General features: G+C 44.4%; 1 protein-coding gene across 1 annotated transcript in view; it reads left to right on the top strand.

The window, feature by feature from the left end:
- Positions 1–27998, top strand: part of LOC121696640 (low-density lipoprotein receptor-related protein 1B-like) — a 329232-nt gene that overhangs the window by 246586 nt on the left and 54648 nt on the right. Inside the window, 19 exon segments of the mRNA XM_042077841.1 lie at positions 639–831; positions 3119–3207; positions 3209–3245; positions 3757–3782; positions 3784–3804; positions 3806–3887; positions 4335–4381; positions 4383–4445; positions 4447–4456; positions 5812–5925; positions 6557–6706; positions 13599–13721; positions 15168–15287; positions 18825–18953; positions 20753–20875; positions 22422–22562; positions 23111–23298; positions 25239–25422; positions 25855–25940. Coding sequence (XP_041933775.1) covers positions 639–831; positions 3119–3207; positions 3209–3245; positions 3757–3782; positions 3784–3804; positions 3806–3887; positions 4335–4381; positions 4383–4445; positions 4447–4456; positions 5812–5925; positions 6557–6706; positions 13599–13721; positions 15168–15287; positions 18825–18953; positions 20753–20875; positions 22422–22562; positions 23111–23298; positions 25239–25422; positions 25855–25940 — 1926 coding nt within the window.

Here is a 27998-nt window from a genome sequence, read left to right as displayed (position 1 = left end):
GCCTTCAGTCACTTTGACGCTCACATTAACACAAACATTATCATGAGATCTGAGCTAAGATCCATTTTAAGCTAACGCCAAGGAAGGACCAGCTAGACTACTACAAAGTGTGTTTCATTTTTTTTTTTTTTTTCTGGCTTTTGCTGTTTAAGTAGGCCACGCTGTGTTCAACCATTTACTAAACAGAAAACATGGCATATGCAAACTATAGTACAGCCATCTTCTCATGCAACTAAACCAGTCTACAGAACAACAAAAATATGTTGTTGTTTTTTTCAGCAAGTCAATCAAATCAATTAATCAAGTCAATTTTAACCGAGTCAATCAAATGCTTTTTGAGATCATAATGATACTAGAATGTTTTTACTGTAACATTTGCTATTTGCTGATATATTTGCAATATTGTCATATTTTCAACATATCAGAACATGACAGGATTAGTCTTAATCAGTTATTTTTTGTACTCAATGATTGTGGTGTTCTGAGAAAAGTGAAATGTAAACTCATACAAGTCATCAATTACATCAATTATAATGTAACAGAATTATATCTATTCATACTCAATTGGAATTCTAGTCTTGATATATTGAATAGATCAGGATGTTATTGTGGTCAAACATTTTTCTCTCCGACCATAGGTTATTGTGAGATCTGGACCTGGGACCTTTTTCGGGCTGGCCATCTACGGAGACTACATATTCTGGTCAGATTGGGCCCGTCGGGCCGTGCTGAGGTCTAACAAGTTCACTGGGGGCGAGACCAAAGTTCTGCGAGCAGACATTCCTCACCAGCCCATGGGCATCATCGCCGTGGCCAAAGACACCAACAACTGTAAGCAATACTCCCTACTCCCTTCCTCTCTTTCTCTCTCTCTCTCTCTCTCTCTCTCTCTCTCTCTCTCTCTCTCTCTCTCTCTCTCTCTTTCTCTCTCACTCCTGCTCTCATTCTGCACATGTGTTCATGTTGTTTTAAAAACCTCCCATTCTAGCAGGGCTGCATGCCCATTGTCACAGCAGTCACATCTGTCTTTCCAGTGCTTCACACAGCGTTATTGTCAGTCCCCCTGCAGCGTTTTGCTTTGACATAAAGGAAAAAAAGGAGAAAAAAACAGTGCGCTTCAGTTGCGTGGAAAAACTAGAGTGCCATTTTTTTTCTCCCTTTCCCTCACAACCTCGAAAAAGCTGCAGCATGGGACTCAGTAACCCTCGTTGGCGAGCGCTTTTCTGGTGCTTACGTGTTTGATGTGCAAGGAACACTTAGAATGATAAATTAGTATAGACTTATTTAGCTGGATAGCAAACCTAAACTGGGGACATAATTAATTTTGAAAAAGGACAGAGAGAGAGATAGCGGTAGAGAGAGAGAGAGAGGGAGAGCCTGTGAACTGTCGCAAACATGAAAAGTAGGACAGTATGGAAAGCGAAGCTTAAAAGTGTCCCAGAGGCCGCTCTTTGGCGACCCTGCTGCGAGAGACTTTCTGTACTCGTTTGTTTCATCATGGCGTGCGACTCCACGTGACCTTCTTGCAGATGTCTCCACCATCAAAGGGACCATGTACCAACCTCAAGGAAGCATGTACAGTACATCTGTGTACGGAATAGGTGGCTCAACAACTGTTTCCAATTTATGAGCTCCCCAATCTAGGTATAGTCACTCCCTTAAGAAACACACACTTCACTTACACTTCAGAAATGAGATATGCTATCATTCCAAGGGCCATGTGATTTCATGTATGACCATGTGAAGAATATGCACAGAGTTAAACTGCAGCCATTGCAAAACTCTTTTTATCCTTACTGTAGAGACACTGAAGTTGCACTCAGTTGCTCACTAAAGGGCATGTGTAGGCCAACTATCCTGGAAGAGACTGTTGGTTGGGAGAAATTGAAGCATTTGTGCAGATGTGGGGTTGAGGTTGGATGGCATGGGATATGGGCTTATATTTCCCAGCCACCAGGGAATCGTTTGTCACAAATCCTCTCTTTTGGAAAAGTGCGGTTCTTTTTTCGCAACGTGCGGCCCGTCCTCCCTCCTCATCAGGGGAGCGCTATTAGAGGCTGAGGAGAAGGCTCTCTAGGGACCTCAGCAATGGCCTGTACGCCTGTGAGCCATCTGAAGGAACGGGAGCAGGCCCAAGGACTGTCCTCATACAGCCTGATTTTTTTTTAATGGCATTCATGCTATATGCAAACGATGTGAAGCAAGCACTCTTTATGGTGGATGTGCTGTGTCTCTTAACTGGCTGCAGTGCCTACTTTTTTTGTGCTTTGATGTTCTGTCTTCAGAGTGGGCACGTCATCCTTTTTATTTCTCGGCGAGTTGTGCCATTTGACTCCTACGTGTTTCTGTTGGCTTAGAAGTCACTCAGTCTTTCAACAGCATTTGCTCACGGAACTGAGGTCACACAGCAACAGTCCCGCTACAGCAACACACTCTGATGATGTCTTAATTGCCGGGCAAACTTCTTCAAAAACAGAACAGAAAAAGGACACATCCGTTCCGTTTGGATATAACTTTAAGACGAGGAGTTGTGATGGTCTCTCTCTCCTTCCACCACCCCTCACTGTTTTGTTTGTGTGTGTGTGTGTGGGGGGGGGGGGGGGGGGGGACTAATGTTCTGTGCTTTATTTATTTATGTTTGTCTGTCTGTTTGTTTGTTTGTTTGTTTGTCTGTGTGGTGTGTTGATATTAGGAATCTCTTGGGATTAGCTCATATTTTACTCGTGCAGTACACAGTCTATATCAGTGTTTGGCTCTGATAAGAGTACAGCCGTACGCAAGTTCAAACAGTTGTTCGTCACAATCTTCCAGAGCATGAGAGACATTCTGAAGACAGGGTTTGGTGATGGATGAAATGTCACCCTGACATTCTCTTGCAAAGGACCATTCTTGCAGGCATTAGACCAAACAGGGCAACCTAAAGCTTATGCCGGGAACCAATTTCTGTTTTTAATTCTTGTTATCTTGAATTTCTCCACTCTCTCTCTCTCTCTCTCTCTCTCTCTCTCTCTCTCTCTCTCTCTCTCTCTCTCTCTCTCTCTCTCTCTCTCTCTCTCTCTCTCTCCATCTTTCTACACTTTTTTAATCATTTTCTCTCCTCCTGTCTTCTCTCCCTCAGGTGAGCTGTCTCCATGTCGAGTGCAGAATGGAGGCTGCGGTGACCTTTGCCATCTGACCCCCAATGGGGTGGTGAACTGCACCTGCAGGGGGGGAGCGGATCCTTCTGGACGACAACAGATGTGTCTGTAAGAGAATCTGCCTCTTCTCTCTGCCCCACAGCACCCTGTGTCTTACACATTTCCTCAAACTCAGCATCACTCTGCACGAACAGTCATGGAATTCTAAAACTTTGAACCTCAATATCTCAGAACTCAGAATGCAGATAGAACATTAGAATTCCAAGAAGACGATAGGTAGAAAGCCACATAGTGTCCTAGCCATATATATGGTTCTGGCCTTACATTTCCAGGTTTTCATTGACCTTTTATGAGTTAATAATAATTGTGATGTATAGCAAGTAGAGGAACATATTTATTAAGTTATTTAATGCACCAATGACAAATAGTATGCACATGTCTGAACATGGGTGAGTAATGTCCATGTATGAAACTGTATGTGCTGGGCTGTTTCAAGGACATATTGGCCGTAACAAGATGTGGGAACGACATGAAAGCCGTTGCACAATTCGCTTTTCAGTTGATGCCAAAGGACTTAATGTATCTATTTATGTTTTTCTCGTCCTCCTTCACTGCACAGCTGAGAATTCCTCCTGCAACGTTCACCACAGAGTTTGAGTGTGGGAACGGGGGAATGCATCGACTACCAGCTCACATGCGACGGAATAGCCCACTGCAAAGACAAGTCAGATGAGAAAATGCAATATTGTGGTAAGTAATTCTTCTGGGGGTGCTTGGGCCTCGTATGTCCAGTTTGGTGGTGTGTGTGTGTGTGTGTGTGTGTGTGTGTGTGTGTGTGTGTGTGGGGGTGTGTGTGGGTGTGTGTGAGTTTGCTCCACACTGGCAGCTCCTGTTCCCCGAGGGCTGGAGGCCTAATAAAAATCACCTCTCTCACCACCCGTTTTCTATCAGCCAGATGAACAAATGGGGAATCAAGAGAAAGGAAAGGAAACACCAGGCAGTAAACAAAAGATTGTCTCCGCGTTTTTATTTCCACTTTCCTTCCCATTATATCTGAACCCCCCCCCCCCCCCTCTCACACACACACATACACACACTCTCTCTCGCTCTTTTTTCTCTCTCTCTATCTCTCTTTATCTCTCCTTCCTGTCCTTCTTTTCTGAGTCGTGTTGTTCTTTCCTCCATCCCCGCTGCCAGACAACAGAAGCTGCAGGCGAGGCTTCCGCCCCTGCTACAACAGACGCCTGCACGGCCAACAGCCGCTTCTGTGACGGCGCTGATGACTGTGGTGACAACTCTGATGAAGCTTTTCTGCAACAGTAAGTGTGAGGAGTGTGTGTGTGTGTGTGTGTGTGTGTGTGTGTGTGTGTGTGTGTGTGTGTTAGTTAGTGTGTTTGTGTGTGTTAGAGTGTGTATGTGTGTTAAAGTGTGTGTGTGTGTGTGTTTGTGTGTGTGTGTGTGTGTGTGTGTGGGGAGCACAGATGTGATAGTAGGCCTGTCCAGATGTGTTTCCCTTTTCCAACAATGGATTGCACAGAGCACAGCCTATATCGGCAGTATATCTAATAGTCACAGATTTGAACAGAGGACATCCACAAGCAGATGAAGATGGCGGAATGCAGATTGTTTTCATACAGCTATACTTCGTCCCTGTGGCGTATTAAATGGACATATCTACATTAATTTGCTCATAAAACAATAATGGGAGCAGTCTCGCCATGCCGTTTTTTAGACGTGGCTTCTATTCGCTGCCTGTGAAAACATACAGAGATTAGCACGAGAGTAATGCTGTTATCCTAAATACGTTTACAGTTCCCAAAAGGCAATAAAGAGAAAGTTATGCATTAGAGCACTGGACTCCCCAAGTGTGTGTGTGTGTGTGCGTGTGCGTGTGCGCGTGCGCGTGTGCGTGTGCGTGTGCGTGTGCGTGTGCGTGTGTGCGTGTGCGTGTGCGTGTGCGTGTGCGTGTGCGTGTGTGTGTGTGTGTGTATGTGTTTCTTCTTCTTCTTTTCAGAGAAGGAGAGAGAGAATATTCCCTGTGAGTGAATTATGATGTCTCTTAAAGGGCTTAAAGTAAGCACAGGGGTTTTGTAATGGCATTGGGCTCTTCCTGGCTGTTGTGCTTGATAACACACTAATGCGCACACATTCTAATAGAGAAGTGGTGCTGTTTGATGAGTGAAGAGGCATTGTGGTAGGAGGGAAAATAGCTATGAGTAGCTTCCAAATGCTATTTGAATAGATTTAAATACAGCTACCATTTGCAGCATCGTCCTGGGGACCGCAGTGGCATGTGGGAATAGCCCGCACACAAATATGTCCACTTTGCAGCCTAGTTGGAAATTCATAAAGCACGCTCCCCCAGCTGTCCTCCCCACAGCCTGGTCGAGCTACATCCATGTGACTGCTGTTTCATGGGACAGTGGATGCCATCGGCCCCGGGGCCACATCATGCTAAAATTGTTGCTAATGAACTTCGCCAGTGAATCAGGACAGAAAAAAAAAGTCTCTTAGGAGAGATACAGTATGTATGTGAGGGGAGAGCCACAGATTGGGTTCTTCACTGTGTCAGTGTGCTGCTGTGATCTCTTTCTCTCCCTCTCTTTCTCTCTATCTCTCTATCTCTATCTTTCTCTCTCTCTCTCTCTCTCTCTCTCTCTCTCTCTCTCTGCAGATGTCACGTGCGCCTCTTCCGAAACCTCTTGCCAAGACGGGGCCTGCGTTCCGAGCTCCGCCTGGTGCAACCAGGTCATCGACTGCGCCGACGCCTCCGACGAGAAGAACTGCAGTAAGGGAAATATCTGTGAAACGCCAATTTGCATTTGCATTTGCATTCATGTATTCAGTGGACGCTTCTCTTCAAGGCCACTTAAAATACAGGTGTGCACTTTGTCTCAGCTCAGTGTGAGGCTTTGAAATCACAGCCTTGCCACTGGTACAGCTCTCTGTTTGCTTGCTGAGGTAAATAGCAAGTGGAGTGTGTTTACATTGTGCTTTTTCTACTTCACTTGCCTCTTAAAAAGGCTTTTGCAAGAATTGTTTTGCATTCACACAGACAGAAGCACTTATATATGCATGAGGAGTGAAAGCCGCAATCTATTACTGCCACCCCCAGATACAAAAACAAATGTGTGTGACCTGTGTGGATGCATTAGATTGGTCAAGCTAATGTTGCTATGCCCTCATGTTTTGTATCAAATTGTGCACAGATGCGTAATAGCAACAATGCATACAACTTGGATGTACAATTATGGTCTGTTTGCATTCTGATGGTACACCCATGCTTCTGAAACCATACAATTATAGAGTTTAGATAGCAACAATTCAGCGTCTGTCTTTGTTCTCTCTCCTTTCTCTCTCCTTTCTCTCTCTCTCTCTCTCTCTCTCTCTCTCTCTCTCTCTCTCATTTCCTTTCTCAGATAACACTGAGTGCTCAGACTTCTTCAGGCTGGGTGTGGCGGAGCAGGGCTTCGTCAGCTGCAATAGCACGTCCCTGTGCGTGCACCCGTCCTGGATCTGCGACGGCGCCAATGACTGTGGCGACTACGCTGATGAGACCAACTGCCAGGGTAACGCCAGAGAACCCCATCTCTCTTCTCCCCCCCCCCCCCCCCATACCCCACTCGAACTCCCAGCCAGCCACAGCACCAACTCAGCCCCTCGCTCGCTCCCTCGCTCCCAGCGATGTCGCTAATGGGGAATTAATAACGTCTAAACATTCAATATGGCGCGGCTAACGATGCAGAGTGTGATACAAGGTCCTGTCAGTGAATATATGCATGAGGAAACAGGAGGAGGCATCTGCCGAGATGAATGATTTATGAAGAGATGGGTTCATGACTGGCAACATGAGCCAATAGGCATTTTCATGGCCAGAGAGTTTAGAGTTTGACACGTCGGCTTGGCATGGTGAAGAATTTAGATTTTTTCGGGGGGATGTTTTTCCTCTCTGAGAGTGTAGGGGGGCTTTTGTTTTTGTTGTTGTGCAACTCAGTTGATGGCCTAACAGTTGCAATCTAAGTACTTTAATTTCCTCCTCAACTCTGTCACTTTACTGTTGTTGTTGTTTTATTGTTGTTCCTGTGTGGATGCTGAGGGACCGGTAGATGTGGAGCCATTTACATGTAAATGAGAAACAGCTGGGCTGCCATTATTGCAGTAGAGCAGGAAGAGGGTGAGACAGAGACAGACCGTGGCTACAGTCACCATCCACGGGAACCGAGGACTTGACACACTACAAATTTCACCACCCCCTAACACCGCCCCCCTAATCACCCACATGGGCAACCCAGTGCCCCCACCATCTCCAACTCTTCCACCATCTCCCACTCCTCTGCCATCTCCAACTCCTCCACCATCTCCCAGTCCTTCACCTCCACCCCTCTCATTTCTCCCATCACCATCCCCCTCTCGACTTCAACTCCCCCACATTTGCCCCTGCCCCTCCTCACCTCTCCCTCTCCCTCCCTTTTGAGTGTCATGCCCCTTATCTCTCTCTCTCTCCCACTACTCCTGCATCTATTTAACCCCCCATCGCCCACTCACCCCCCCCCCCCCCCCCCCCACACACACACACAAACACACACACTCCCCATTCCTCTCTCCATCAACCCTGTCACACCCCCTGCACATCTCTTTTCTCAGGTTATCACCTGCATTCTTATGGACCCTCTCAATCCCATCTCATCTCGCATTACCCCCCCCACACACACACATCATCCTGCCTTACCCCTCCTCTCCTCACAGTAAGCACACAGACACCGACACCTCCTGCATTTCAGCCAGAAAGATGTCTGATGGGCCATCCTGCAGGTCCTTTGGCTCATTTAAAAGACTATCTGACCATCAGTATGTTGCCTACCTATACTCATCCTTCAACCCCCATCCAGGTGCATTCCCATCCACTGCACCCCCCCCCCCCCCCCCTCAAGCTCTGCCCTCTCACATTTCTCTTACATCAGTCAGAAGACTCGATGTTGTGTAAAAGCCTGTTACTTTGAACAACTATGGGTACTTTAATGGCCTATAAAGACCAAGGCTGACCAAAGCTTTTCCTTGGGCTTAATTGGTCCAAGTGGCCAAGATATAGAAACAGAATGTGAAGTAATCTTAAAAAAAACGGCCAAACTCTTAGTCCATGGGCCAGAGCAGAAGTTGGTATCACCAAAGGTGGCAAAATCTAGCAATGATTTTCGTAATCCTCTATGTCTAAGAGATATGTTTTGGTATGATAACCTTTTCTAAGTGGTAGCTTAGTTGTATTTTTACTGGCTTTTATACCCAAACCCAGTACAATTCACAATACATGCCTATGTGTAGGTATACAGTAGGTGTATGCAAGTGTGTGGGATGATGTGTTATGTCTTAATCTATGTTATATCATATGTAGATGGCATAGGCTTTTAGAAAATATACAGTTTAGATGGATAATTTAGCTTTCCATGAATTACATAGGCTAAAATGTATCCGTCATACACTTTTTCACCTATATAATATAGGATTAGATAGAGGCAAAAGACCAAAACTCTCCAAAAAAAAATCCAAACTCTTGCTATACCACATCTAGAGAGTATAGGCTTTTAGAAAATATATGGGTTAGGTAGCTGAATATACTTTACACAGCTATTTTAGACCCATAACTAATAGCTGTCCATTGAAAATCAATGCATTTCAATGTAATGCAAAATACATTACAGAACTAAGGTATAGTGGTATGGAGGAAGTTGGGAGATGTCTCAATGCACATTATATCACATCTAGAATATATAGACTTCTCAGAAAAATATATTTTAGGGTAATTAATCTGTTTTCCTTAATGATACCAAAACTATAATGATCGGATATGCCATGATATTTCATTTCTAAAGAGAATGCATGTAGATCCTGCATAACTATTAGGCCTAAATTCTGTTTTTTCAATTTGTCTGGAACTAGATTTCTTTTCTGAATATTCTACAGTACAAATATACACTGCCAACTTTAGAGTGTGTTGGTCAGTGTTGCCAGATTGGGCGGGTGCCCGCCCAATTGGGCTTCTTTTGACTTCGTCGGCCGGGGGAAAATAAGCTTTAGGCGGGCAAATAAAATTTTGAGTTGAATGGTTCTCTATGACAAAATCGTTGCTGGGGCGGTTTTTTGCTGAAGAGGGCGGGTTTTTGAGGGTGAATGGGCGGAAATCACTCAACCCAATCTGGCAACACTGGTGTTGGTGTTTGCTGGGCCACAGGACCAGTATGTGGATGGAAGCAGTTTAGTTAGGCTACAGAACAACAATGGCTGTTGTAGTGTCAAAAACAGATTACAAGGTCCTGTTCTGTCCTGTTTATTTTTATTTGTGTTATGATTCAGATGTGTGAGAATGAGTAAGGATATGACCAATGACTAGGTTACTTGTGAAAGACTAGATATAATAACCCAACCGGCCCAAGTAAGGTACTAACATCATTATCAAGCAATGATGTCTGCTGTAAACCGTACTGTAGACTTCCCCAATTTGTGTGTGAACAAAAGAAAGGACAAAAATGAAGGGCAGCCGTGGCCTACTGGTTAGCACTTCGGACCTGTAACCAGAGGGTTGCCGGTTCGAACCCCAGGCAGTAGGCACGGCTGAAGTGGCCTTGAGCAAGGCACCTAACCCCTCACTGCTCCCCGAGCGTCGCTGTTGTTGCAGGCAGCTCACTGCGCCGGGATTAGTGTGTGCTTCACTTCACTGTGTGCTGAGTGTGTTTCACTAATTCACAGATTGGGATAAATGCAGAGACCAAATTTCCTTCACGGGATCAAAAGAGTATATATACTTACTTATACTTACTTAAATAATATACAGAGATGTAGCCTATGTGTGAGAGAGCAGTTTCAGTTGGTAGGCTAGAATACTGATGAGAGTGGCAGAATACTGATGATGCACAGTCAAGCCACTGCACTCTCACTCTCTTCCTCACATACACACACACATACTTCACATACACAAACATGTTCTCTCCCTCACATACACACACACACACTTAATATATTCCCTCTGTCTCTCTCTCTCACACACACACACACACACTGTTGCTGAGTAGGAAAAGGCCTCATTTTAGCACATCATTCCTGATATATCTCTGTTACTTTCAAATTGTTGTACATCCCAGAATAGAGAAGCATGGCAGAAGGAAGTAGTGGTATTCAGGGGGATTATTTTATACATTGTTCAGATGATAAACCTTGTGGAACACACTACTGAGAGCAGCTGAAAATAAGAGCCTCCTTGATCTTGCTAAAGGTCTCCTTGAGGGTAGAATACCATCCATATTGTATCACAGAAAATGCCGTAGCATCTTTACTATGAAGAAACTGCTTGACAAGATCCTTGCAAAAGACATATCTGCAGAACCGTCTGTCACAGAGGACCTAAGAAAATCCGCAAGGGAAGGTCCAACGACTTTAAGAGTTTATGAGGCCAAATGTATACAGGTGCTGGTCATGTAATTAGAATATCATCAAAAAGTTCAATCATGTCAGTAATTCCATTCAAAAAGTGAAACGTCATTCATTACACACAGACTGATATTTCATATGTTTAATTATTTTCATCTTGATGATTATAACTGACAACTAATGAAAATCCCAAACTCAGTATTTCAGAAAAGTAGAATATTACTTAAGACCAATACAAAAAAAGTTTTTTAGAAATGTTGGCCAACTGAAAAATATGAACATGAAAAGTATTAGCACACAGCACTCAATACTTAGTTGGGGCTCATTTTGCCTGAATTACAATGCGGCATGGCATGGAGTCGATCAGTCTGTGGTACTGCTCAGGTGTTATGAGAGCCCAGGTTGCTCTAATAGTGGCCATCAGCTCTTCTGCATTGTTGGGTATGGCGTATCACATCTTCCTCCTCACAATACCCTATAGATTTTTTCTATGGGGTTAAGGTCAGACGAGTTTGCTGGCCAATTAAGAACAGGGATACCATGGTCCTTAAACCAGGTACTGGTAGCTTTGGCACTGTGTGCAGGTGCCAAGTCCTGTTAGAAAATGAAATCTGCATCTCCATAAAGTTGGTCAGCAGCAGGAAGCATGAAGTGCTCTAAAACTTCCTGGTAGACGGCTGTGTTGACCTTGGACCTCAGAAAACACAATGGACCAACATCGGCAGATGACATGACACCCCAAACCATTACTGACTGTGGAAACTTTACACTGGACTTCAAGCAACGTGGATTGTGTGCCTCTCCTCTCTTCCTCCAGACTCTGGGACCTTGATTTCCAAAGGAAATGCAATTTTTTTTTTCATCAGAGAACATAACTTTGGACCACTCAGCAGCAGTCCAGTCCTTTTTGTCTTTAGCCCAGGCGAGACGCTTCTGATGCTGTCTCTTGTTCAAGAGTGGCTTGACAAAAGGAATGTGACAGCTGAAACCCATGTCTTGCATACGTTGAGTTAATTAGCTGATTAGAGTGTGGCACCAGGTGTCTTCAATATTGAACCTTTTCACAATATTCGAATTTTCTGAGATACTGAATTTGGGGTTTTCATAAGTTGTCAGTTATAATCATCAAAATTAAAAGAAATAAACACTTGAAAAATATCAGTATGTGTGGAATACATGTATACATTATACAAGTTTCACTTTTTGAATGGAATTACTGAAATAAATCAACTTTTTCATGATATTCTAATTATATGACCAGCACCTGTATTTTGTGACAAATGTAGCAAGTATTTAAAAGGTCAAAGGACAAAAGAGAGTCTAACAAAATGCGCAGAGTTAAGACCTGATGACAAAATCAGAAGAGCAGCCGTCAGGAAAGGTGACAAGAGTACTATCCATAGTCAGTCGCGACTTAGTAGCAGCAGAAGGCCATTACCATAGATCCTGCTACAGGGCGTACACAAAGGAAGATTCAGACATAGACAAAGATGAAACTAACTTGGCCTGCAAATGTGTACGGACCTGCAAACTTCCTGACTGCTCCTGCCTTTCAAACAAATTAAAGTGCACGGAATTGTGTAGGTGACAAACTTGTAGAAATCAGATGGAGGAAGAGGAGGATGAGGAGAACATAAATGCCAGTCTGGATGAATATGATGATAGTGATGAAGATTAAAAATATATTTTTGAGTCCTCATTAATCTTGTCTTTAAATGTTTGAGCACATTCACCTATACATTCCACTGTAGCCTAAAGTTGAGCCATTTTTGCAGCCAAGACATTATATAAGTATATATACTCTTTTGATCCCGTGAGGGAAATTTGGTCTCTGCATTTATCCCAATCCGTGAATTAGTGAAACACACACAGCACACAGTGTACACACAGTGAGGTGAAGCACACACTAATCCCGGCGCAGTGAGCTGCCTGCATCAGCAGCAGCGCTCGGGGAGCAGTGAGGGGTTAGGGGTTAGGTGCCTTGCTCAAGGCACTTCAGCCGTGCCTACTGGTCGGGGTTTGAACCGGCAACCCTCCGGTTACAGGTCCAAAGTGCTAACCAGTAGGCCACGGCTGCCCCCATGGTCTCTATCTTTGATGGTCTCTATCAAAGCCAAACATGCCTATTCAGCCATTTAATCCATATATTTTCTAAAAGCCCATACTCTCTAGATGTCACAAAACATGAGTTTGGACTTGATCCACCCTTTTCCATCCTTTTGCATGTATATATTAATGTATTATATAGGCGAAAATGTGTACATTTTATTTAATTTAGCCTGCATCATTAATGAAAAACTAAATCATCCATCTAAATTTTATATTTTCTACAAGCCTATGTCATCTAGATGTTATATAACATGGATTAAGACATGTCCCACCTTCCCCTAGACTTTGAGGCACCCATATCTGTACATAGGCTTGTATTGTATAATTTACTGTGTGCAGGTATAAAAGCTAGGAAAAATACAACTAAGCTACCACTTAGAGAGGGTTATCATACCAAATAATGTCCCTCAGGCATGGAGGATTACAAAAATCATTGGTAGATTTTGCCACATCAAGCGATACCGATATGTGATTTTTTAGGTCCTGGCCCATGGACTTTGTTGAGATATCCCCTGAAGTTAGCATGCAAACCCATTAGCGCCAGGCCAGCTCTCCTCTAATACCCTGTATTGCAATGTGTGGCCACTGTATTAATTGCAGTGCAAGTCAATGCAAGAGTGCCATGTGCCAAGTCAAAGCCTGCAGAATTGCACATAGCTCATTTAAGCACCAGTGAACAGCCTTGGCAAACAGAGAACAGCAACACTAACATTTCCAAAGAGTTATTAGCAACGACTGTAAAGAGTAAAAGAGTTTTAGGGGCCATATTGAAACAGGTAGCCTTGTGCTATCCTGACTTATCCCTGTCTACTGCACTTCTGTTTCTCAGACCTCTTTCTCACCACCTCCCCCTCTCCTCCTTTCCTGCTCTCCTCCTCTTCTGTCCTCCATCTCCTCATCTGCTCTCTCTGTCTTTCCTCCTGTCGGCCACAGTGACCCAGGGGAGCCAGTGTGAGGAGGGTCACTTTGCCTGCCCCAGTGGCAACTGCATCTCCAGCGTGTGGCTGTGTGACGGACAGAAGGACTGCGAGGACGGAGCCGACGAGTTCCAGTGTGGTGAGGTCTTCCTTTCTTCCTTTCTTTCTTTCTTTCTTGCTTTCTACAACTCCCTTGATTTTCCTCCGTTCACTTTCTTCCCTTCTTCCTCCACTGACAGTTCTAAAGACAGTTGTAGATATTAATTTATTTGTATCGTTTCAGTTTGGGAGACGTTAAACAATGCTTAGTGGTAAAGGCTCATTCATCTCAGCTCTCAGTTGGCGACTTCATAGTTGATTTTTTTTTGTATTATTCCCTGTGCTACTGGCAACTCACATTTGCGCCGTCATGTGCAAAGGTCACTTACTCAGTCATGAAACATCCATCCTCGGGGGCGTATTCCTTATCCAGCGGTGGTCCCTCAATACAGCAGTGTGATTAGGGCGAGTGGTCGAGGACAGCACGCAAAGATTCTGGGTCAGTGGAATATTCAGAGGAGACCTCAGGAGTGTTTAGACCAGTGAGTGAGTGGGTCCAGAAGGGAAATAGACGTCTGACAGCCTAATTAAAAAGACACTGGCATGTTAGCAGTCGATGAGTTCTTCACACTGTTTAAGTATTTATTTATTTTTTATTTTTTTTAAGACATAGCATTTTTGGAATCATTTTAACTAATACAGTGAAACATGTATTCAATGTTCAATGCACAACTGTGTTGTGCCTAATAGAGAAGTTATATTTTGTATTCTGTACTGCAAATGCAAATTCTCAGAAATGTGAAAAAAAAATTTAGACTCTTCACTTAACTCATAACGGCTGAGAAGTGGGAGTAAGGCAATTTGGTTTGCAGTCAGCTCAAACCTGACATTGTCTTATCTTTTTTTGCATTTTAAGCTTCTGAAATGGTAAATCAACCACAGTTTAGTCTAATACACGTGTCATCTTAAATATAATATTTACTCATGAAATCCATAAAAATAGACCTTCCTATGCATGAGAAGGTTCACTATATTCAACTTCAACGTCTGTATCATTGGGAGGTGATGGCAATGTGATGAGGGACCTGTTTTCACTTTCTTATTCATTTGGCCAGTGAAAAGGTTTTTTTCTCGTGGCAGGAATGAACCCTTTGCCCTTGACAAAGTCAGTGCCTCACGTAACAGCAAATACATCTAATGAATCAAAAATGAAACCACCTAACTTTCTCTTGAGCTTTCCAAGGCAACAGTGAGATATTGTGGCTGGCTAACCTTTTAGAACTCAGGAAAAATAAACATAGAGTTTATGACTGGAGGGTGAAAGATTGCAGTTTCCCTTTGATTCTGTTTCATTTAAATGTATTGCACACACACACACACACATACATACACACACGCGCACTCTCTCTCTCACAATGTACAATGTACACACAATGTACTTCTATGTACTAGAGCCTTACTGCACCCTACTGTACTTAAACAAATACAGACTGCAACACCTAACTCTCAGACACCTGACTCTAACACCTAACATTCTCACCCATAGACTCATCATGCCTGTGGAACCAGTTTGCCTGTTCCAAGAACAAATGCATTGCCAAGCAGTGGTTGTGTGATGGAGAGGACGACTGTGGTGACGGAGTGGATGAAAGCGAGGAGATGTGTGGTAAACATGCAGACACCTTTATCTTTCACGTCCAAATGGATACGATCAGTTTTGGCAATATGATAACAGACACCTTTATCTTTCACGTCCAAATGGATACGATCAGTTGTGGCAATATGATAACAGACACCTTTATCTTTCACGTCCAAATGGATACGATCAGTTGTGGCAATATGATAACAGACACCTTTATCTTTCACGTCCAAATGGATACGATCAGTTGTGGCAATATGATAAGACACCTTTATCTTTCACGTCCAAATGGATACGATCAGTTGTGGCAATATGATAACAGACACCTTTATCTTTCACGTCCAAATGGATACGATCAGTTGTGGCAATATGATAACAGACACCTTTATCTTTCACGTCCAAATGGATACGATCAGTTGTGGCAATATGATAACAGACACCTTTATCTTTCACGTCCAAATGGATACGATCAGTTGTGGCAATATGATAACAGACACCTTTATCTTTCACGTCCAAATGGATACGATCAGTTGTGGCAATATGATAACAGACACCTTTATTTTTCACGTCCAAATGGATACGATCAGTTATGGCAATATGATAAATCATGCTATCATGCTACAACAAACCTAATCGTAAACAAAACATTAAATACATAGTGTGTACTTATGAAAGTAGTGCATTGGGCTTTTGTAGTTCAAAATGAATGACACTGGCCTCTGCTCCTGTGGCAGTCAGTAGTTTGTGATAGCTATATACACGTTAGACACAATGCCTTGGAGATCAGTATCTGCAGTAGCAAAGAACAAAAGACACTTCATAATATACAGCTTGTTGTTGTAATGTCAGGATAATTGAGTGTTGTGAACCACACTGATGTGTGTTTATATACACATGAAGTGTACACATACAGTGGAAAATGCACATATTAATACTGAAGTCCAGACATTACATTAACATTACAGAAAGCTGTGAAAGCGTTCCTTCTTACATGATGGGTGTAGTAGTCTGTTACAAAAAGAACTGCTTTGCGCAGCCACTGTCCCATGGAGGGGATGAGAGGAGTTGGCCATGATGGATGCCAATTTGTCCAACATCCTCCTCTCCCCAACCACCTCAACAGGCTCTAGTTGGCAGCCCAGGACAGAGCCGGCCCTCCCCACCAGCTTATTTAGCCTCTTCCTGTCCCTCTCAGAGAACCCACAGCCCCAACAGACTACAGCTTAAAAAATAGCTGACGCCACGGCTGTGTCATAAAAAGTCCTTAATAATGACCTGCACACACCAAAAGACCTCAGTCTTCTCAGCAGGTGGAGACGACTTTGGCACTTCTTGTACAGGACATCTGTGTTATGTGACCAGTCCAGTTTATTGTTAAGGTGAACACCCAGGTATTTGTAGACTGATACCACCTCAATGTCCACTCCCTGGATGTTCACTGGTGCAATTGGTGGTGCCTTACGGCTGAAGTCAATCACCATATCCTTTGTCTTACTGGTGTTCATCTGAAGATGTTTTTTTCCACACCATTCAACAAATATGGTGATGACCCCCCCTGTATTCCAGATCATTCCCCTTTTTAACACAGCAACTTTTTAACAACAATGTCTGGGTCATCAGAGAATTTCTGGAGATGGCAGCTGTCTGTGTTGTGTTGAAAGTCTGAAGTGTACAGGGTGAAGAGAAAGGGGGAGAGCACTGTGCCTTGTGGGACCCCCGTACTGCAGACCACCACATCCAACTCACAGCCACGTAGCCTCACATACTGTGGTCTGTTGGTGAGGTAGTTGATAATCCAGGCAGCAAGATGATAGTCGGCCCCCCGCTCCTTCCAACATTCCCTTCAATAGTGCCAGCTGGATTGTATTAAACACACTGGAAAAGTCAAAAAACATGCTCTAACAGAGCTCCCAGTACTCTCCAGGTGGGAAATAGAACGGTGGTGGTGAAGGACTATTGCATCCTCCACACCAACCCCTGGTCCATTCAGTGAGAAGAAATAGCATGCTTGGAAATAAATAATGATGCTTTTCCAAAACATTAGTTTAATCACCCTGGAATTAAATGTCAGCAAGATATTTATGACACAGCCTGAAGCTATTTTAAAGCGCTACTCCACTCAGATGAAAAAGAGGTGTTAAATGGGAGAGTATTTCAGTCAGCACTGAGCATATGCACTCAGCCAATGCACTCAGAGTTCTGATGGGGAAAAAAACAAGATGTCTGTTGTATAAAATGGAACTTGTATCAAATATTTAAAGTGAAAATGTGTCAGATCGGTTGAAGTAATTATGTTACCTTTATTTTTCTGAATCTGGAGAACAGACATGTTTACACAACAGAAGCAAAGCAAAAACAAGCAGTGCATAGTTGCCAGTCACATGAAATGTGATAGTTGCCTTAGAGTGCAAACTGACATTTGACATGTTTGCAGCTCAGTGTTTGCCTCTAACCATTATGTGGCAGCTCACCCCTCACTGATAGGCCTCATCACAGTGCCTTAGCTCCTGTGTAGAGCCTGTCAGGCCTGGCCTTCTGGCTTTGTCTTGATCACATGCATCAGGGCCATCGAGGCCAAACCGTGCCACAAAGTCAGTTTCTGTCTGAGATGCAAATAGCACAATTAGTAATTAGGCTACCCAGTTGTTGATTTACAGACAAAAGAAATCCTCAAAAAAACTCCATGTAGGCTAGCTGTTTAGCTTGCATGAGTAACGTTACCTTCTTCCTGAAGCACAGAGCTCCCCATCCTCCTCAGACAATGTGTATTCATTTTTCAATGCTGAAAAACAGCAGGATGTCATTTTCAAAACTGTTTTTTTAGCCACAAAAGCATCTGTTATGCAGTATTCTTTTGCGATATACTTGCAGAAAATGCATACAATTTTCCTGCTGTTTATTTCACTGAAAATGTCTTGCATACAGGTGATTGTAAGGGACCTGTGTTTATTGGTGATTTGGATGTGTTATTATAAGTTTAAGACCATGGTACGGTTTAGTTTTGTAACATTTGGGATGTCAGTGTGCCGCGGGATTTTTTCAGTGTCTGAAATAAGTTGAAAAACACTGTTCTTACAACTCGAAACTCCAGATTCTGAAAAAGTTGGGACACTTTGTAAATGAATGTGATTTAATGATTTAATGTGATGTGATTTAATGTGACACATTAATGTGATTTAATGTGAAAAAAGAATGCTATGATTTTCAAATAATGTCAACCCTTCTTTTTTATTCACATTTTACAAATCGTTCCAACTTTCTCAGAATCCGGGTTGTATTTCTATATGGTAATGCATATTGTATTACTATGTAATAAGCTAATCCACAAACACAGCTATACTATAGTCATTAGCCCTAACTTTAACATCATAAAAAACATCATGAAGAAGTGTCATATTATGGTTAGCGCCATTAATGTAAAGATCTTATAGGCATTTTTTTAGAAATCATATGTACTGTCTATAATCATATATACTGTACATGTTGTAAGTGGATGTTTTAGTGGCCACGGTTGCCTGTGCTGATGTTGTGGATGCTGTGTCTGTCCTCCTGTGTTCTGAGCAGGCTCAGTGACCTGTGCCCCCGGCCTGTTCAGCTGCCCAGGCTCCTACGCCTGCGTGCCCAAGCGCTGGCTCTGTGACGGAGAGAGGACTGCCCCGATGGGCAGTGACGAGTTGGCAGCGGCCGGCTGCGGTGAGGATGAGACACACACACAAACACACACACACACACACACACACACACACCACACACACACACACACACACATACACACACCCGTTCCCTTCAGCTGGATGGCACCTCTGGTCAAACATGACACACTCCTTTCCAGCATTGGAAAGGGATGTTGACAATAGGGAGTGTTTGTTATGGAAAAACAGGAGTAACTATTCCTCCCATGAAAATATATACACAGGATAGGTATTGGAATACAGAATGCAGTGTTTAAGAATGGAAAGTCTGTCTTTGGTTGCTGTTGAGATTGTCACTCTTGACTTTGCAGCATTACAGGTTTGAACTGATTTGTTTACTCTGAGAGCTGCACACACTAGTGGTTTGGGCTGTTGTTGAAATGCTTGTCTGTGGTGGCTGAGTGTGTTGTTTGCAGATGCAAAGATGAAGGTGCATTTTAGAATGGAAATTCTAGCAATGAGCAGCTTGTACCAACTTACACAATTGAAGAAGGTAAACAACAGATGGTTGGCATTCAAATGAACACCCTTGGTATGTTAAATACACTTTTCCAGAGCACTCCTTTCTATGTGCAAATCTCTGGAAAATGTGCTGTAATAGCCAGTTCTAAGCTGAGGTGTACATTACCACACAACATGCCAGGTCAATATTTCTGCTCAGTTTGCCAGGTGTGTTGTCTTTTTAAAGTCAAAATAAATGAATAAAATAAGTTTGTAACTTTCAAATAAGACTATGCTGACCTAAGGGATTCACCTTGAGTAATAGTTCAAACATGTGGACACACAGTCAGAGTGTCATATGATTGCACACACAGCAACCCGCATCCTATACTAAGATTGTTAAGATGGGCAAAAAGCATACTGTATTTAGATTTCCATAGCCATTTATTAAGCATGCATTTAGCTGAATCTGTATGTTGAAGTACATATCTTATTCTATTCAAAACAACAGTGCAGCCAACTGTAAAATGTAGATACCAAGACAGTCACTCCACAAACAAAGACCCTGCTTGGATCACCACTATGAACGATGTTGTTTAAAATGATATAACAACAACTTGTATTTATGTAGCGCTATATCAAGGCACCCAAAGTGCTTTACAGTGAAGGGGGGACCTTAGTAACCACCACCAATGTGTAGCACCCATCTTGGTGATGCAGGGCAGCCATTATGTGACAGAATGCTCACCACACTCCAGCTTGAGGTGGAGACAGACAGAGGGAATTAATGAATATACCACATCACGTACGTCAGAATATCAACAAATGGCCAATATAGACAGTTTTCATATTCTCTTGATTAAAGTATGCTGAGAGTCTCCTGTTTGTGAGATTGTACTGGGTTCACAGTGTCTTCTGTTTGTATGATTGGACTGGGTTTAGAGTGTGTTTTGTGAGATTGTAGTGGGTTCAATGTGTCTCGTTTGTGAGAGTGTAGTGGATTCAGACTGTCTTACGTGTGAGATTGTAGTGGATTCAAACTGTGTCTTACGTGTGAGATTGTAGTGGATTCAGACTGTGTTTTACGTGTGAGATTGTAGTGGATTACGTGTGAGATTGTAGTGGATTCAAACTGTGTCTTTTGTGTGAGATTGTAGTGGATTACGTGTAAAATTGTAGTGGATTCAAACTGTGTCTTTTGTGTGAGATTGTAGTGGATTACGTGCGAGATTGTAGTGGATTCAGACTGTGTCTTGTTTGTGAGAGTGTACTGGGTTCAGTGTGTGTCTTGCTGATCCGAGTGTAGTGGATTGCACTGGCTGTGATTCTGACCTTCCCCTGTGGTCCTGCTCTTCTCAGCCCCTAACAACACCTGTGACGAGAATTCCTTCCGTTGCCGGAACAAAGCGTGCATTCCCAAGCGCTTCGTCTGTGACCATGACAACGACTGCGGCGATGGCTCCGACGAATCAGTGGAGTGTGGTGAGTACTAGCCTCCCCTCCGTCAGCTCCATCACCCTCTCTCTATTCCATCTCTTTTCTCCATTTCACATTTCATCTATTATCTCTCTCTCTTTCTCTCTCTCCATCTCTCTCTCTATTTCTGGCGTTCATCTCTCTCTTTGTCTCTCTCTCTCTCTCTTTCTCTATCTATCTCTCTCTCTTTCCACATCTCTATCTTTGTCTCTCTCTCTCTCTCCCTCTCTCTCTCTCTCTCTCTCTCTCTCTCTCTCTCTCTCTCTCTCTCTCTCTCTCTCTCTCTCTCTCTCTCTCTCTCTCTCTCCTCCACCCTGCTCCTGGCCCCCTCGTCCTTCCTTCATGGCTTATGATTGGAGAAGTGTGAAGTCAGCACTTTGGCCTTTTCCATGACAAAAGGGAGCAGTCATGTTTCTCAGCACCACACACCGACTCCTTTTATTTTTTATTGTATTTATTTATTTATTTTTTGCTACTCGCCGATTCCTGCTCCAGTGCTTCTCATGGGTGTCCGCCCTCAGCCATAAATTCTAAAGTAGAACAACAATCCAACGTGGAATTGGATATAAAACTGTACAGTTTAACAGAGACTGTGTGACAAATATATCAGTTCTACCCTTTTCCCTCCATTGATCTCAGTAGTGGTTATAGAGCCTTTCTTTTAATGATTTAGACATCAAATTTTTTTAATGAATGAAGATTGTGCTCAGGGCGATATTTTCTTTTAGTAAGAGACACGGAATGTTCACTCTATAGTGAGAAATCGGGAGAGCGTCTTCATAGTCGGGAAGTCTTGCGTAAAATCACATCTTGATTTTTGTGAAGTTATCCTTTCTCTCATGCTGATCATTTGTTCAGTTCCAAGTGATTTCCTCTAAGTGGTGGTTTAGTGTGTGGTGCTGTTGAGGGAGGGTTTTGACTTCACGTCTGGTGCGCTCTCCTCAGCCTCTCCTTCTGAAGCGCTGCGCGCTGGGAGGCCAGGGAACAGCAGGAGATCTGGCTCCAGCCAGCAGAAAGATGCTTTTAGTATTTCAGCTCTTTTCATACTCTCCTCTCTCTCTCTGTCTCTAGAGACTGGAGGCTCTCTTTGTTTGGATATACAGTGTGTGTGTGTGTGTGTGTGTGTGTGTGTGTGTGTGTGTGTGTGTGTGTGTGTGTGTGTGTGTGTGAATGTGTGTGTGTTTGTAGGTTTTTTGTGTTTGTGAGATCCTGTTAGATTTTGTGTGTGTGTGTGTGTGTGTGTGTGTGTGTGTGTGTGTGTGTGTGTGTGTGTGAGAGAGAGAGCGGGGAGAGAGAGAGGAAGAGACACACTGGGCTGTGAAGGATGTTTGGCTGACAGCACGTCTCAGTCATCCTCATGCTCGCCCACTGGACCACACCACCATCTGTTTCAAGCTCTCTTTGTCTGTCTGTCTCACACACACACTCTTCCTCTCTCTCTCTCTCTCTCTCTCTCTCTCTCCTCTCTCATCTCTCTCTCTCTCTCTCTCTCTCTCTCTCTCCTCTCTCTCTCTCTCTCTCTCTCTCTCTCTCTCTCTCTCTCTCTGTGCAGTGTATCGTTCCTGTGGTCCAGAGGAGTTCCGCTGTGCTGACGGCCGCTGTCTCCTGAGCGCCCAGTGGGAGTGCGACGGCCACCTCGACTGCCCCGACCACTCCGACGAGCTCCCCCGGAACCTCAAATGCCTTGCCGCAGGTGAGGGCTCCACTCCTCCTCCTCCTCCTCATCCTCTTCATCCTCCCCTTCCTCATCCTCCTCATCATCATCTCCCTTCTCCTCCTAATCGTCCCCCTGGTTCTCTACCTTTTCATTCTCCTCCTCCTCCTCCTCCCCTTCCTCTTCCTCCTCCAACTTCTTCTCATCCTCTTGGTCCTCCTCCTCATCCTCCTTTTCCTCCTCTTCCTCCTCATCTTCAGTAAAATGTCCATCTCAAGGCCACGGCACTGACCCAGACCTGCTGCATGGGCATTGCCTTACTAAAGCCATCCGCGGAAGGTTATTAACAGCCAGTGTGAAGTTATATCCTTCGGAAACCACATGTATTGATTAGCTGGGTTTGTCTATGGCTCCAAACCACTTTGCCCTCCCTCTTACAGAACGTGTGCTGTGTACGAACACCAGTGCTTCCATGCGCATCACTTGTTGCTGTTGAGCCCTTAATGTCGTTCTTGTCACACACGTCAACATGTGTGTGTGTGTGTGTGTGTGTCGTATGTGTGTGTCTCGTATGTGTGCTCTTTCAGAGAGCCTGTGCAACGGCTCCTTCTTCATGTGCTCCAACGGCCGCTGCATCTCGGAGAGCAGCCTCTGCGACCAGAAGGACGACTGCGGTGACCGCTCGGACGAGAAGAACTGCAACGTCAACGAGTGCCTGAACCGGCGCGTCAGCGGCTGCACGCAGGACTGCCAGGACCGGACTGTAGGCTACAAGGTCAGAGGGGTCGTTCACACCCTTTAGTTACACTTTATATTACAGTCACAGTACAGACTAGAGGTCACGGTGTTAGATTGGCAGGGTAGTTTTGTGACTGTGTGTGTGTGTGTGTGTGTGTGTGTGTGGTTGTGTGTGTATGTGTGTGGTTGTGTGTGTGTGTGTATGTGTGTGGGTGTGGGTGTGTTTTGTGTGTTTGTGTAATGAGATCATTATGCATCCATTAGCATAGTGGTATAAATGGAAGTGAACCACCAAAAGATATAATATGCATACTGTGATTAAGATGCCGGTTGGTGTCATATCCATCACATGCCATGCCACACAGATGCAATAACCATGCACTGAGGCAGATACAGTACAAACTGGTTTTCACTCACTTGAAATTACGTCAACTGACGATACAGAGTGACCCCTTGGCTTTGGCTTTGCTTGAAGTTGTAAAAAAAAGAGTTAAAATGGATGTCGCTACTTCTTCTTCTCCTGTCCTGAATTAATGATAACAACAGGCAGATGCCCTGGGCAGCCATTAGTGACTTTTGACACACAAATGTAAAAAAAAAAATTAATTGCAGTTTTAAGGGGATGTGGTAAATGGAAGAATAAAAGCTCACCTTCATATAATTGCCTCCTTTTGTCGGACAGTGACTTAACATTATGCATAGAGCACGACAAAACGCAATTATTTTTATCCATTACTCTAGCACCTTGTATTTAACTTTTCCTTTCTCCCCTCATGACCTTAAAATAATATAATGATGAAATCGTTCTTAAGTCGTTTGTATTTAACTAGACGGTTGAGAAGATAGATAGACTGACTGACAGGGTGCCTGGCGGGCCGTTAGACTGACAGGGCGACTGGCATCGTGATGCGTGTGTTTACATAAGTCAAAAGCCGGCTGGATTTACATCTGAGACATCCGTTAACACTGAACAGGCCTTAAACCTCACACACACACACACACACACACACACACACACACACACACACACACACACACACACACACATATACCTCCAGGGTGCGAGTCCTTCAGAGATGGACAGTTGTGCTGAGTAACCGCGGGCTTGGCTGACACGGCCGGGCAGGCCTGGTCCGGTGCCAAGTCACGGCCGTCGCACTGAATTGACCCACAGCTGTCATCGTGGCGGAGCCCTGCCACTAGCCATCGGTCAGGGACACAATTCTGTCAGATGGCCCCCTGCCACCACCAGCCCCACTCCCTACCTACCACCTACCCCCCTGCCGCCGCTCACTGCCTTTCTCCGCGTCAATATAGTGGCAGATAGGACAGGGAGGGTTGTCCGGGGGAGGGGTGGGTGTCAGCGTGGGCGAACAGCGCTGGAGAAAAGACTCGGCAGCGTAACATGGAGCGATCAGTGCAGAAGGTTAGAGGGGTGTGTGGATGACACTGGGCCCTCAGCCAAAGCCTAGAGAGAGAGAGTAGAGAAAGTAGAGAGAGAGAGAGAGTGTGTGTGAGAAAGAGAGAGAGATAGTAGAGAAAGAAAAAGAAAAAAAAATGAGAAAAACTCTTGTGTGAGTCAGCAAAAAAGAGGACTGAGATGGAAGAGAGATGGCGACCTTCAGACGGGCGGAGGTCCCCTGGGTCTCTTACCAACCACCAATTTGTTGTTGTTTTTTTCTTGTTTTCGTTGTTGTTGTTGCTTTCCATCTCTTAGTTTTGGAGTTAGACTTTTGAAATGCGAAAGGAAAGTAGTTGAAATTTCTCTCTGCCTCGACTGCTTGACATGGTAATGATAGACCAGGGTTTTGCCATCATTTCTAGATCGTTGTTCGTATCGAACCGAGGCCATTTGATGGCCTCTGCTGAGGTAAACATGTTGATAGGCACCAATAACGCTGTGTGTGTGTGTGTGTGTGTGTGTGTGTGTGTGTGTGTGTGTGTGTGTCTGTGTCTGTGTTTGTGTTCGTGTCACAGTGTAAGTGCTGGCCAGGCTTTCGCCTGAAGAACGACGGCAAGACGTGCGTGGACGTCGACGAGTGCACCTCCACGCTGCCCTGCAGTCAGACCTGCGTCAACACCTACGGCTCCTACAAGTGCTCATGTGTGGACGGCTACGAGGCCAACAAAAACAACCCAGACAGCTGCAAGTCCATCTCAGGTGACCTTCCCAAACCATAACACTATTTGACTAATGGACGCAGCCTCTAGCCTCATAAGAATTCTGTTTTTGTTTCTTTGATCACTCGTTGAGCTCAAGTGCATATCGGATATCGGTGTGGATGTTGAATGTTTGACTTGGGAGAGAGTTTGTTTTATTTCGCCTCATGCAGAAAGGGTATTCATGACTTTTCAGTGCCAGTGGTCTACACTTCATGCAGTCATAATGTATTGCCTATGCAAGATGAGAGCCTGTAGGAAAGCACTGCATGCGCATGGGAATAAGGAAAAACATTTAAGACGGAAGTCACGCCGAGAAAGTAGCGGGTGAACCTCAGAACACCACCTAGACATTAATTCCTTCCTTCCTTTGATCATGGAAGTGTTGCATCAAAGGATGAGAAATCAAATGCTCCTCTGTCTTCCCCCTCAGCTGAGGAGCCTCTTCTCATCCTTGCCGACCATCACGAAATCAGGAAGTTGAGTATTGATGGATCCAACTACACGCTGCTCAAACAGGTAAGAAGAATAGTAGCAACAAGCCCCCACAATGCACCCCGATTTGGAAAGACTTCTCTCGCTGTGATGTCCATTATGTATGGTGTTATGAATAATGCACACACGCAATCTGTATCAACTCATAGTGTGCTCATACTCTCAATAGCCTTCCATCCAGACACAACCATAATCGCCATTATCTTCCTTCCTCCTTTCTCTCCTCTCCTCCTTTAGTCTCCATCTTTCTCTTTTTCACTGTTGCCCGTAAACGCGCTCCTTCGTTGTAAAAACCAGGCCTCTGGGTTTGCATGGCTTTAAATCAGAGGTAATGAATGAGGCAACGGGAGGACCATGAAATGGTGGGGTGTGTGTGTGTGTGTGTGGGGGGGGGGGGGGGGGGCGCCTTGAATCCCTAATGGTGTGACAATTAGGCGGCCGCACGGTGCCGTGCAGCGGTGTGGTGACGTGGCCATGATAACAACAGCGTATACTGTCACTCTCTAGCGCCCGCGTCCTTTGGAAAAACACTAATTGAAGCTATTAAGTGTGCCGTCTGCTTGGCATAGAATCCTGGCGACAGCCATGAAAAGCGCATTGCGCTGCTTCATCATCATCACGGGTTGGATGCTAAAAACAGCCCCACTCACCTCTGCACAGCCCACATGGCTGCTGTATAGTTCTGTCATGATATAGTGTTCTTTACATTCACATAATTAGCTATTCCACAGTGGTTATCAGGGGGTGGGGGGTTAAAGACAGAATTGTCAGGGTTTTGAAAAAAATGTACTTGAAGGTTGCATTGAAGCGAAATGCTAAATATATTTAAATCTTGAGAATAATTTTAGACGCTTTCGACACACATTAATTGCGCATTACAATCCATATACTTTGCTGCTTGGAAAGAAGCTGCATATATATATATATATATATATATATATATATATATCAAAGATGAATCATTTTAAACGTAATATATAGTTCTGAAATTTCAGACACATTAAAATTCATAGCACCATCCATGAATAGTGTAATACAACTTAGCCCGCAGACTCCCCATTTTTATGTCCCTCCTGCACAATCAGTCCAGCTATTGAATGACCTCATCAAGCATCATTCACCTCAATCACCATTAGCCCCAACGATGGCTCCCCCAGGGCATGTGTGGTTAGAGCTGGGCCCCAGGTGTCCTGTTAGTATTTAGCATGGCCGCCACCTCCACTGCTGACCCCGTGCTGGGAATACCGGTCGCACGTCCCGAGCCCCTCCATTCATAATTAAATCAATGTAAATATGACATGATCCAATCACCGCACATGACTAATGGCCTTCATTTTTTGCCAGGCCTCGTTCGCCGGTCCCGAGGATGAATCTTTTTTTTTGTTTTTTTTATATCGCTAGCTGTACAACACAATGGCGTAATTCAGCTTGAGTTAGCTGGAAGAATGTTACCCCGTGGAGATGAGTAATTTTTATTTTTCCTCAGTAGTGTTAAGAAAGTAATTGTTTGTCCTCAGGGCCCAGCTGATAAATCAGTTTAAAATCGAAGGAGAGAGAAGGGGGAGAAGGGTCCTGGCAGAACAAGACGCAAGTGTAAGGTCTTTTCTTCTCTGCTTGTTTGCACATCTTGACGGGATATTGATGCCGATTGAGCGTCAGGTTTGGCCTCCTCACTTGTCGTCTTCTCACCTCCCCTCCGGTGCGAGAGAGCGCACTCCGTTCTGACACCTCGGGGTGAGATGAGGCGAGGTTTGTCGAGATGCGCTGATTGGGCGCGGCACCGAGGTGCCTAAGTGACGGACGGCTCCCAGGCGGGAACATGACAGTAGCGAACGCAGCGCGGCCCACCACGGACTCAGGTGCGGCTTTGAAGGCGAAACCTCCTGCGGGTGCTTTTCCCCAGCAGGGGGTTAAACGAGCCTCCACAGGCATCCATCTCAACAAGCGCAGCGATTGGCAAAAAAAAAATCAATATGATCACAAAGACATCACGGAGACCATATGTACCCCCCCCTCTCTCTCTCTCTCTCTCTCTCTCTTACATCCCACCATTCCTTCTCATGGCAGATCAGATGTGTGCGA

Source organism: Alosa sapidissima, chromosome 2 (assembly GCF_018492685.1).
Source record: "Alosa sapidissima isolate fAloSap1 chromosome 2, fAloSap1.pri, whole genome shotgun sequence".
Taxonomy (NCBI): domain Eukaryota; kingdom Metazoa; phylum Chordata; class Actinopteri; order Clupeiformes; family Clupeidae; genus Alosa; species Alosa sapidissima.
Note: the sequence above shows the minus strand (reverse complement) of the source record. Positions and strands in the feature narration are given on the sequence as shown.